This window comes from Mustela nivalis (assembly GCF_964662115.1).
Source record: "Mustela nivalis genome assembly, chromosome: 7".
NCBI classification, from domain to species: domain Eukaryota; kingdom Metazoa; phylum Chordata; class Mammalia; order Carnivora; family Mustelidae; genus Mustela; species Mustela nivalis.
Genome location: NC_139026.1, coordinates 67336869 through 67349747, shown reverse-complemented (window position 1 = coordinate 67349747; position 12879 = coordinate 67336869). Strand labels below are relative to the sequence as shown.

At 41.8% G+C, this 12879-nt stretch overlaps 1 protein-coding gene and 1 pseudogene across 2 annotated transcripts in view; both read left to right on the top strand.

Moving 5' to 3' along the window:
* LOC309870267 (liprin-beta-1-like) overlaps positions 1-5219 on the top strand; it is a gene marked incomplete at both ends in the record, with an annotated part of 44466 nt that extends 39247 nt beyond the window's left edge. Inside the window, 5 exons of the mRNA XM_082742448.1 lie at positions 41-191; positions 878-989; positions 1138-1226; positions 4831-4953; positions 5193-5219. Of these exons, the coding sequence (XP_082598574.1) occupies positions 41-191; positions 878-989; positions 1138-1226; positions 4831-4953; positions 5193-5219 (502 nt within the window). The remainder of the gene's footprint in view (positions 1-40; positions 192-877; positions 990-1137; positions 1227-4830; positions 4954-5192) is intronic.
* A 6635-nt stretch (positions 5220-11854) lies between these two features.
* Positions 11855-12613, top strand: LOC309868368 (rab15 effector protein pseudogene; annotated as a pseudogene). The gene has a single exon. The product of its transcript is annotated as a rab15 effector protein pseudogene (transcript).
* The last annotated feature ends 266 nt before the right edge of the window (positions 12614-12879 follow it).

Genomic DNA, 12879 nt, shown 5'->3' with positions numbered 1-12879 from the left:
CTTGGAATTGTTCTTCACACAGTTGTTCGTTTTCTTATAGCGACTTGGATATGCCATTTGCCAAATGGACCAAGGAGCAGGTTTGCGATTGGCTTGTGGAGCAGGGCTTGGGGTCCTACGTGAATTCAGGCAAGCACTGGATTGCATCTGGCCAAACACTTCTGCAGGCTTCTCAGCAAGATCTGGAGAAGGTGACTGCTTCTCTGTTTTGTTTAGACAATGGCTACTGAGAAAGAGAATATGATTGTAGAATTGTTTTATACTCCAGAAAGGGGAGTGGGGGGAGCCAGTCAGTACTCTTGAAAAACTGTGTTTTCTGCTTCACACTTTTTTTTTTTTTAATTTAATCGCATGGATTTAACAAGAAGGACCTGATCTTAATGATTCCTTATGAAACATGTAAGCCACTGGCTATTTTAATGAGAAATAATTGTATAGACATAATAATAAACCTTAAGCTCATATTTCTCAGAATCTTTGTGAGGCTTTAGCATTGGCCCAACTTCTCAGTGTAATGTATGCAATTCAACTTTACTTTGCAAAAAGGAAAAGGAAAGAGCCCTACATCTTACGTCAAATTATTTAACATATTTCCTAATTGTTTAACCTTTTGTACAGAAAGAATAGAATTCCAGTCTTGCTGAGGAAGGAGCCTACTAGGGAATGGAACATCCCACTAAACTAGTTGCTGTGGTCTTGGCTTTCTAGGGGCCTTTTGTTCAGCAACATTTCACCAACTTGACTTGGCATGCTGACTGAACAGGATTGTCGGGTCTTTAACACTGGCTTCGTTTGGGGGGAGCTGGCATCTTTTGCCAGTGGCATCTAGCCCATAGTGACAGAATGGTCAAACCAGTGTTTCTGCTTATTATTTCAGGAACTTGGGATTAAGCGTTCACTTCATCGAAAGAAGCTCCAGCTGGCACTGCAAGCCGTGGGGTCTGAAGAAGAAACCAACCATGGAAAGCTGGATTTCAACTGGGTTACTAGTAAGAGATTTTTAAATTCACTCATTTATGAATGAGTAAATGAGTGACTGACTGAATGAATGAATAAATGAATGAAGCTGCTTTTTCTTTTGAATCACAAGTACAGGTGTTGCATGGCTTACTAACAACACCGATTTCTCTCCTGTAGGGTGGTTGGATGACATTGGTCTCCCCCAGTACAAGACCCAGTTTGACGAAGGACGGGTAGATGGTCGAATGCTCCATTACATGACTCTTGTAAGTGATTGGCTCCTGGGAGTTGGGGAAGGGGAGTGTCAAATTGCTTTTCTCTGGAAAGACACAGAAATAGTGAGCAAAATACATTGTTTTCACAATGATTCCACCAGAGTTTCAGGGTGTTGCCTTAACTTGAGAAGAGCCAGAAGAGTTTCTGTTAAGTTGAAGTCAGAGGATTTGGTGATTGCAGTATCGTTGGGAAATTTAAAACTTGGATTTAAGCTGTATGAAGGCTAATCTAAACTCAGCTCTCCAGGAAGATGGTTTTATGTATATTCGACAATGTAGACCCTGAAGTGCACGCTTTGAAGGGGTAAATTTTCGCATAATTTTATATGCGAATTATATGTTATGAAGATGCTTTGTTTTATTTTATTTTAGATTTTATTCATTTATTTGAGAGAGAGGGTGAGATAGAGCACGAGCCCGGAGAGGGTCAGAGAGAGGAGGAGACTTTCACTTAGAAGGGAGCCTGATGTGAGGTTTGGTCCCGGGACTCTGGGATCATGACCTGAGCCGAAGGCAGCCACTTAACTGACTGAGCCACCAAGGCGCCCCTCTCCTAACGATGTTTAAAAAATAGAGTGTAGAGTGTCGAAGCCCTGGGGGTTTCTGAGTTACACATTCCTATATGCAGTGACTGCTCAGAAGAGACCACCCTTTTGACCTGACATCTAGAGACCCGTCTCCTCTCCTCCCTTCTGCTTTGGAGAATGTTACCCAAAACCTGCCTCCTTTCTCTCTTTAGCCCCGTTCCACTAGGGGAGTAATCGCAGAGGCAAGAAGTAGACTGAGGTGGACTCTCTGATTCCTGCATTACTGTTCCGTATTTTTATCCTTCCATCTAAGAGGTAGAAGGACTTTACAACAGTGGAAGAGACGGTTTCCAGGAGAACTTGTTCTAGATTCCGCAGTCCTGTTAGTGCACTGCTGCTTTAGATTCTTTTCTTTAAAAGGCCTTTTGTGAGCTACGCTCTGGAACCAACCCCGAGAAGTATCTTCTTTAAGTTTGTTGAAAATTTGGGGCATCTGGGTGGCTCAGTGCGTTAAGCCTCCGCCTTCAGCTCAGACCATGATCTCAGGGTCCTGGGATTGAGCCCCGCATCGGGCTCTCTGCTCAGCAGGGAGCCTGCTTCCTCCTCTCTCTCTCTGCCTGCCTCCCTGCCTACTTGTGATCTCTGTCTGTCAAATAAATAAATCGTTTTTTAAAAAAAAGTTGTTGAAAATTTCAAACAGCTTATTTTTCAATGTCAGAATTGTGGGGTACCTTTCATGGGATTCATTTTCTTCTCTGTCATTGAACCAAAGTCCGTACCTTGGTGGGCACCTGCTTGTAATAACACGAGCGCGTGGCACATTGCATGTATACTGTGTGCCAGACACTCTTCCAAGCTCCGTACTCCTATGAATACTCCAGTTTCAGCAAGCCTTGAGGTGACATTCTTGTTATCCCCCAGTGTTTAGGTGAGGGAATGAGAAACTTGAGAAATGGGGTAGTTCAACCAAGTTTCCACAGCCAGAAAGTAGTCAGAAGTCACAGGGTGTTTGAACCCAAGATGTTTCCAGATTCCTCCTCTTAATAGCTCAGCCTGCAACAAATTCAGTAAATACTTGCCTGCTTGTCTAGGTAGGTATGCTTCTGCACGAACATGAGTAGATTCAGGCTTAAAACCACAAGAAAAGTGCACATAAATTTTGTGACTATAAAAGAGTAAATCATCTTAGACAATTAGACCTCAAAAGTTCTGAGTCACAAAAATACCTATTTGAACATGATATCCTGGGCTGGATCCTGGAATAGAGAAAGGACCTAGTGGAAAAGCTGGTGAAATCTGAGTAAAGTCTGTAGTTTTAATTACCATTTTTTTGTTTATGTTAATTCCTCAGTTTTGATGACTACATTATGGTTATAGAAGGTGTTAACCATTAGGGAAAGCTGAGTGAAGGATATATGGAACTATTATCTCTTCTTTGGCAACTCTTTGGTAAATTAAAATTACCTAAAAGATTTTTTTAGGGGCACCTGGGTGGCTCAGTGGGTTAAGCCCCTGCCTTCGGCTCAGGTCATGATCTCAGGGTCCTGGGATCGAGCCCTGCATCAGGCTCTCTGTTTAGCAGGGAGCCTGCCTCTCCCTCTCTCTCTATGCCTGCCTCTCTCCCACTTATGATCTCTCTCTCTCTGTCAAATAAAAAAAAAAAAAGAAGAAGAAGGCGGCGGCACCTGGGTGGCTCAGTGGGCTAAACCCCTGCCTTCGGCTCAGGTCATGATCTCAGGGTCCTGGGATTGAGTCCGGCGTCGGGCTCTGCTTAGCAGGGAGCCTGCTTCCTCCTCTCTCTCTCTCTGCCTGCCTCTCTGCCTACTTGTGATCTTGCTCTGTCAAATAAATAAATAAAAATCTTTAAAAAAACAAAAGATTTGTTAAAAAATCTAAAAATAGTATCTGTTTTGATTTAAAACAGCCCTCTAAAAAAAATGTCTCAAGCTAAAATAATTTGCATTGTATTTACATTGTAATCACGTATTTAGATTTTTTTAAATCTGAAAAACTTGAATTAGTTGAAACTGACCCACGTGGAAATGTTTTGAATGGGTGTCTCAATCTTAGATTAAAATGTGTTGAATGCCTTCTAACTTACCATAAGGAAGTGCCTTAAAGAAATTGATCCAAAAAAAATTCAGGAAATAATTTTGCTGAGTAGCTTTAAGAATTTAAGCTGATTGTCCAATATTTTTATTTAAAAACTATTTCTATAATAGATTATCACCCCCCCCCACCACCAACAAATGTGTTTATCAGTAAGGTGTGTCTAAAATGGATATTTTTCTTGTTTTATTTTCTTGGTGTGTTTGGAAATAGACTGGTGCTTATCTTGACACTGCCCTCCACATCACCTTCTGAAATAATTTGTTTTGGTGTGTTTGGTATGTTTGAAATGTTCCCAATAACCACAGACAGGAAAGTTACACCTGGAAGGAACTGATGGTGATACATGTTGCTACTAATAACTTCTTCATGTCTCCTTTCTCTTTAACTCTCACCAAAACCTTCTCATCGATCACAGACTCTGCTGGATAGAGCATAATAATCAAGAACTAGAGATTCCTTGAGGCTTGGGGAATACTATAACAGAGATACTTTTCTGATTTTCTCCCAAATGGTGATGTGCCTTAGTTCAGCAAACCTAGTTCTGCTGTCCTTACTGAACATCATGGGCTCTTAACTCTTTGCTTTATCACACCAAATCAAAGTGTAACCCAGCCAATTCCTTTCCAACTGTGCTCTACAGAGCTGTGGGGTCTCACGATCCTGTTTCAAAGTGTCCGGAAGAGAAACAGGTGAAACTTGGCTTCTGTTGATACAACACTAATTTTTTGGTGGTTGTTTTTAATTTGGGGTCCTGGAGAGGATTTTGTTGGGAACAGGAAAAAAAGTGTTCTGTTACCAAATAAAGGGTTTGAAAATACAAGCACTCGAGGCCTGTTGGTAGAGGGGTTTCCTAGTTTTACTTGTTTTCTGAAATTTCCCTGAGAAGGTCCTCCTGCTCTAGGCCAGCTCAGTGAACTCCTCTTTTTGTTGTTGTTTTGTTTTGTTTTTTTTTTCAGGATGACTTACTGTCTTTGAAGGTCGTGAGTGTGCTACATCATCTCAGTATCAAAAGGGCTATCCAGGTCCTGAGGATCAATAACTTTGAACCGAACTGTTTGGGGAGGCGGCCGTCTGACGAGGTAGCACCTGAGGTTGAGATTCCCGCTGCATGCGCTCTCCATGCACGGGACAGCTGTGCGGGCAAAACAGACACACGAGTCTTCATGGGCCGGCAGGGAAGGCTTCTGCCATCCTCAGAGCCTCAAGTCCAGCCTCATTACCTTCTCGGGCTTTATTTTCCTATATCCCCCCCATTGTGATGGGTCTACCTGTGTAACCACAAAGATTGTGTTTTAATTTCCCTCCCTCCTTTTCTCAGGTGTCTCTTATTTTCTTGCCTCCTTAAGCCACAGAGTTAAATATCACTCTAGAGACTTGTTTTCCTAAAGCACTGCTTCATGAGTTTGTGAAAAAAGCTTGGAACACTGGCACGGATGCCTCAAAACAAAACTGAGATTAGCAGACCCCTTTTCACCTTTTCTGTAAATACTTAGTGGGATGTCGAGGGAATTGTGCTCTAGAAGGCAGACTTTGTAGAAGGTGCAGTTTGAGTGTTTGGGATCCCACAGTCAATGGACTAACGCTCCTTTTATTTTGTTTTACTTTTTTCATAAAAAATAAAATGTTCCAGATTTCATTGTTTATGCACCACACCCAGTGTTCCATGCAATACGTGCCCTCCTTAATACCCACCACCAGGCTTACCCAACCCCCTACCCCCCTCCCCTCCAAAACCCTCTGTGTGTTTCTCAGAGCCCACAGTCTCTCATGACTGAAGCTCCTGGTGGTTGTTTGTTCTCACAGAACAGCGTCACCCCGTCCGAAGTTCAGCAGTGGACCAATCACCGGGTGATGGAGTGGCTGCGCTCCGTGGACTTGGCAGAATATGCCCCCAATCTCAGAGGCAGTGGTGTCCATGGTGGGCTCATGGTAAAACTCTCTTTTAATTGAAAAACTGACTTCTCATTTTGTTTCCATCAGTCAAATGAGTTAGGACATTATCAGTTTGCTTGTCATAATCCTAGCACCATCAAACTGAGCCCTCCTGTAACCATTTCTAGGGAGTCTTTACTTTCCGAGTATTTTTCCCCATCATGTATTTGTATCATGTAGGGTTAGATCAGATTTCAATCCATTGTCTCTTATCTTATGTGACCATCTGGCCACTGGTTCTCATGTGAGGCGCAGCACCAAAGGCGTGAAACACCTGCCACATCCAGATTCTATTTCTGCACAGTGATATAAGGAGTCGCCTTCCAAAGGCTCCACTTTGGGGAGCTACAAGCCCTAACTTTGGAATGCATGGATGTTGGGAACGGCTCTACTTCTCACTGGCTTAGGCAAAATAAAGATCTATAGCTTGAAAATCAAAGTCCATGCTCGGTCTCTCTGGGCTTTTGCGGGATCATTGGTGATGACTAAATGAAGGAACTTTGCCAATTACAAAGCGCAGGGCAGACATGCATGATACACAGTGCCTTAAATGACTTTTTTTTTTTTATAGGTTCTAGAACCTCGTTTTAATGTAGAAACAATGGCTCAGCTATTGAACATCCCACCAAGTAAGACCCTCTTGCGAAGACATTTGGCTACTCATTTCAACCTTCTGATCGGGGCCGAGGCCCAGCACCAAAAGCGTGATGCCATGGAGTTACCAGATTATGTACTCCTGACAGCCAAGGCCAAAGTGAAGGTTGGTTTAGGCTTCTGTCTTCTAATAACTGGTTAAAGCAAAAACTAAAGCTGGGGCTTGGTTTTGACCTGACTGTCCCATTTTCTGGAGTTTCCTGAGTCTTGTGGATGGGTTAATGGTCTGTGCATCTTTAAGAGTAATTAAGAAAATGCATTTTTGCAAGTGTCTTTCTGGGGGAACCTTTGCTCACATTTATTCTATTAGAGTTAACAGTGATGAAGAGGATGACGTTGGGATGCAGTCAATGTATTGCCAATGCAGAGTCCATGACTTGGGCTCAAACATTGATTGCAGTTGTTCTATGGATAAATCCAGCAGAAGAGGAAGATTTCTCACACAGATTCAACTTGTCTGGCTTGCAATGAACCAATCTTGCAAGTTAGAAAAAGATACTTAAGAAATGACTCAAGGTAGACCAACAGAGAATGGCTGTTTCTGGGTATACCCAGATTCATGGGTCATACCAAATTCAGATTACATTTTCTTCTTTTTAATCATTTCTCTGTGAACTCTTATGAGTCTGTTATCTCAACCAACTTAATGTGGAGATAGAGTTTATCAGCTCTTCTGCAAATTTGTACTAATTTCTTTATATATAGAAATATAGATATTTCTCTCTCTCTCTCTCTTTTACCTCCTCTACCTGCCTGACACTTTCTCATTAGCTCCCTTTCTCTCTTAAGAGATCTGCCAGATTTGAAACTTCTCAAAGACTCTGTTCTATTTAAATTCTCACCATCAGCCTGATCACCGTCTGCTGAACTGATAGTCTCAGGGACTATGCAGTGACTCAGATGGAGTTTCTCTTCCAAGTATCATTAGAAATTCTCTCTCCAAACAAGCGAGGATTCCTTTAGCAACCTCAGTTCTGTTATGGAAGCATAGCCGGCATACAGGATAATCCTAGCTTCCCCTGAAAAGAAAACACAGTTAGGGGCGCCTGGGTGGCTCAGTGGGTTAAGCCGCTGCCTTCAGCTCAGGTCATGATCTCAGAGTCCTGGGATCGAGTCCCGCATCGGGCGCTCTGCTCAGCGGAGAGCCTGCTTCCCTCTCTCCTGCCTCTCCATCTACTTGTGATTTCTCTCTGTCAAATAAATAAATAAAATCTTTAAAAAAAAAAAAATAGAAAACACATTTAGGACCATTCTCTTTTCCTGATCTGAGATGGTAAAACCTTGCAAAACTGGATTCATCCCTGAGAAATATCATTGCATTAAGTCCTGTTTAATCAAAAACTAAGGCTCTTGGCAGTTTTTTGCATATCACCGTGACTGCGCAGCTAATTGGGGTGAATAAGTAGAACAAGCTTAATCTTCTGAGATTCATAATCTGGATCATTTATTATATTTGGGCACATCAATCATACACACACAGGGTGCTTTTATTTTTGTCACACCAATTTAATCATCCAATTGCTTTTCTCTGTAAATGGAGTGAATATTTGAATCATGCATATTCTCAATTCTCTGCCATATGAGTTTTATTAAATCCCTGGATGTTTGCTTTTCTTTTAAAGCCAAGGAAACTTACCTTCGGCAATTTTTGGAAACTGAGAAGGAAGAGACAGGAAGATAGGGAAAAATATATTTGCCCTATGGAACTGGGACATCCATCAGGAAGTACCTCTAAGAAGGGATTTAAACCTGGATTGGACACGCGTCTGTATGACGAAGATGATTTGGACTGGTTGGAGCAGGTAAAGGCAATAGGACATGCCTGTTTTCTTTCAAGTTCCTCCAGCCATGAAACACTAAATGGAAACTTGATGCACTGTGTCTACTAATCAGTTTTTTCTCTAATATCTGAAAATATAATAAGAAAATAATAGTCAATAGCTTCCCAGTTGCTTGCTATGTCCCAGGCACTATCCTCAGCAGTTAACGTATGTCAGCTTTCACTGACAGAGCCTTGTCATCCTCAGTGTAGGGGGAAGGAAACCGAGGCACGGAGAGGCTGAGTAACTCACCTGAGATAGAAGAGCAGCTTGAAGACCTGGGCTTCCAAGCTGCCAGGCTGGGCTGCTCACTGATGTTATACTGTCTCTGGGTTATGGAAATCTGTGTATTAAGTCAAGTGGAAATACACAGCTCATGTAGTCTTTTTCAATGCAAAGTCCTGGATTTGAGTATTGCCCCCTAGTCACCAATCCTTTGATGTCATTATCAATATCAGAGCATTAGGCTAGAGGTGCCAGTAAAGGGACATTTTGGCTCATTCTTAGCCTCTGGTTGCTGTAACGAAAGGAGGTATCCCCAGAAGTGTTCTGTTGCTCCCAGCCCGTTTCATATCACTTGCATTATTTCTTCTTCGACTTCTCATTTTGCTGTCCTTTCTTTGAAATGATGCAACCGAGTAGGTCACATGATGGGTGTGTTCTTTACAGATGGAGGATTCAGAAGACACAGTGAGACAGATACGGGTGTTCACCGAAGGCATCAACAATCTAACGGTAAGTCTGTAAAACGAAGTTAAAATGTTATTCTACAGGGGCACCTGGCTGGCTCCGTTGGTGGAGCGTGCGATTCTTGATGGGGTTGTGACTTCGAGCCCTACGTTGGGGGTAGAGATTACTTAAAAATAAAATCTTTAAAAATGAGAAGAAGTTTAAAATAAAAATGTTATTCTAAAAAGATATTTAAAATAACCCCAAAGGACTGCATGTTTTAACGGAGCGTGTGTCGTTTCCTGTCGTTTCCTGCTTCCTGTTTCATGACCCCATCCCCTTGTTTTCCAGCGCAAGTTAAAGGAGGACGACATGTTTCGGGATTTTGCCGCCCGTTTCCCCAGTGCCAGCATCACTGACGAGGACTCCAATGTTTAATCTGAGCACTTGGACGAGCATGAGGAGCCCCTTGGCTTTCCTCCACCTGATTTTTCAAACAACTCAAAGAATCTAGAACAAACAACAGATTATATACAATTGATCATTCCACCTTCTCGGAAATGGACACGGAGGCCTGGGTTGCGGGGGACAGCGTGTGCCTATTCCGAAGACGCCATGAAAAATGAGACACTGGTGAATGAGAGTGTAGTGGTCTGTCCTCTATTTAATGTAAAAATCTGTGATATATTTAAAGTGTTGCATTTAATATGAGTGTTTTACTGTAGCGTTTCACGTTCCCATTCAACAGTACCCAGGATTTGGGGATCAGGAAGCAGTGCGTGGATGATCTCGTCACGTCAGTGTGACAACACTGTAGCTGTCAGCATAGGACATCACATGCTTTCAAAATCCGTATGTGGAATTTCCTCAAGTGTTCCACGTGCCTGCTAAATGCCAGCGGCCACCTCCACTTGCCACCTCTTGTCCTATTTTATATATTTTTCTAAATACGTGTATATATTTAGTACATAGAAAATAGAACTTTTATTTTGTGACATACAGGAGATGATGAAAAGCAAATGCAGTGCTCCAAACAGTCATATACCAAGTGGTCCTCGAAAGGTTGGGATGATCTCTCCTTCTCCAAGCTGAATTTTAATGATATTAAAAATGAGTTAATATTGATCATCCCAACTAAATTAGGGTATATGAAATGCCCCTTCTCTGATGACACATCACCCAGTTAATTGTTGAAGAGTTGAAAGTTTCAGCCTTCATCTTGGATCCTTTAGCCTCAAAAGGAAGAACACCAGGGACATTTGAATACTATTAACTCAAATGAATTCAGAAGTTCCCCCCCAAATTTGTAGAAATTTCTGAAGAAATCAGACCCAAACAAAAACCTTCACAGTATTAAGCTGCTTATTTTCCTTCTTGCTGAGTATCTCATGACATCAAAATACTAACCATCTACCTACTGTTATTAATTGTATATTTCTCAGGCTATCAGTGGATGGGATTTTTTTATGTTAAGCTGAATATGCATCTGAACATTTCGTCTCAGAGTTCAGTAACGCTGAGGCTGCACAATGAGTTTTAGAATGGCTATATATTGATGAGAAAACGTAATTCATGTTTTTAGCACAGGGCCCAGATGACATTTATTTCTAAAGGAAATAGCGGTGGCAAAAACTTACTGTGTTTATCATTATTTTTAGGGGTAGTCGAAAAAATAACCTATTTTTTATTCACTACTACACTTCCCATGATAGCCAACATGGTAAAGACGTCACAAATTGGTGTGGGGAGAGGCAGTTCAGTATGTGCCCATGGATTTGCTTATAAATTCTATTTGAATATCAGTGGTGTGATCTTGCAAGTTCTTAGCAGGTTACCAAGCTTTTCAGCAAGGGCCTATAATACCAAATTACTGTTTATTCGTGACTAAAATGATCTGATGCTAATAATAATCTTTTACTCTCTACTATTCATTGTCTGGTAACTGTATTGGACTCTTACATACTAGTATTTTTTTTAATGTGAACATATGTCACCATTTGAAAAACAATTTCTTATTCAAACCTGGTTAAAAAAAATATGCCAGAAGACTGTTAGAGATGCCAAATATTCTTTATTCAGGGCAGTGTAACATAACTGATGATATGTGATAAAGTTAAATTTATTTTTGATTAGATATATTTTATTTACAAAACATTGTGCACTGCTGGTTTTAACATATGAAAAGAAATAAAGTCAGTTGATAATTGTCTCCTGTTTTTATGCTCTGTGACTTTATTTTCCTTTGTGCAGAATACCCAGTAGGCTTTATTTCTGACCTATTAGAACAGTGACACAGATGCTTTATCATTTGCAAACTCCCATAAATTTCATGGGGGAGGGTTATAGCATATATCGACAGGTAGAAATTTGAGGGCTCTGAGGAATTTCTGTACAAAAGGAAATAGGCAGCTGGACTGGGTGAGGCGTAAGGAATCCTAGCAGAGGGGTTATTAGAAAAGCAAAGGGAAATGACTCGCCATCAAAGTTGAAGAAGTTTGTTTTAGAAGGAGATGTATATTCCTTTAAAGAACTAAATACTGTCTTTAAGTAAAATTTGAAAAGCGGAAACCTATCTTGGAAGAGATTGCCCAATATTAGAAGTGGAGTGAACATCGCTAGAGAAGAACAGATGTTTTGGTGAGAGTTAATCATCTCTAACTTAATAAACCAGCAGGAATGTGTGAATACAACACACCTCATTGGCAAACAGAGAGACCGGGCATGTTTGTTTAGCTGTGTGTCTATGTGCTCAGCTACGCCACGTCAATGCTGAGTCAGAAAACTGGGACTGCATTACCAGACATGACTTCACTGTAAAACACCGTAAAACTTCTCCGAAGAAGTCATTCTGCATGAGCTTCATACGTTCGATCTCCAGAAGCAGTATTGATCAGGTGAAGAGGAAATATGGGGCAAAACTCATCGCAACAGTTGCCTCCGAAGGACAGCAAAGAGGATTCCAGCATCTGTGAGGTTGTCAGCGAGGCTATAGTCCATGCAGCTCGGAAAGTGAGGGAGTATCTTGGATTCGAAGATCCTCTGAGCAATCTGTGCCCAGCTTCCAACACTCTGAACGAGATCTTCTTAATCCACTTCATCACTTTCTGCCAAGACAAGGGAGTGGATGAATGGCTCACCACCACCAAGATGACCAAGCACCAAGCTGTACTGTTCGGGGCAGACTGGATTTGGACTTTCTGGGGAGCCGACAAACAGATCAGGCTTCAGCTGGCAGTGCAAACTCTGCAGATGTCTTCCCTCCCTCCTGTGGCATCTCAGCCCTGTGACATGTCCCCTCCAGAATCCAGGGCAGGGGGGTCTTCCAGGAAGAGAAGTCGATTTGATAAGCTTGAAGAATTCTGTCACTTGATAGGAGATGACTGACTGGGCCTGTTTATCATCTTTGGGGTGCCAGGTAAGCCCAAAGACATCAGAGGAGTAGTCCTGGACAGTGTCAAAAGTGAGACCGTGCGGGGCCAGTTGCCAGGACGGAAGGCCGTGGCACAGTTTGTCCTGGAAACAGAAGAGTGTGTGCCCATCAGAAAGCTGCTGGGGAACTGTCTGAGTAAGAAAGATGGGCTGAGAGAGGTGGGCAAGGTTTATATTAGCATCCTCTGAACTGGACGTGGGCAAAGAGACTGTAAGGCAAAAAGGAAAAAGTATTTCAGCGAGCTCATCCACATGCATCATCCCAGCATGGGATTTTTTTTTTTTTCTCTCCCCACCCTCCATTGCAAGAAAATAATCACCTGGATCAAAGCATATAATGTCATGACAACAGGGGGGGAAAAAACCCTGCTCATATTGCAGGGAAAATTAATTTATTCAATAATAAAAATAAGAGGAGAGAATAAAGTCAGCCTTGAAGTTTGATTTGCTAAGTAAAAGTCTTTAATTGTTTAATAAGTCTAGAACTGTAAAGTGTAAAAT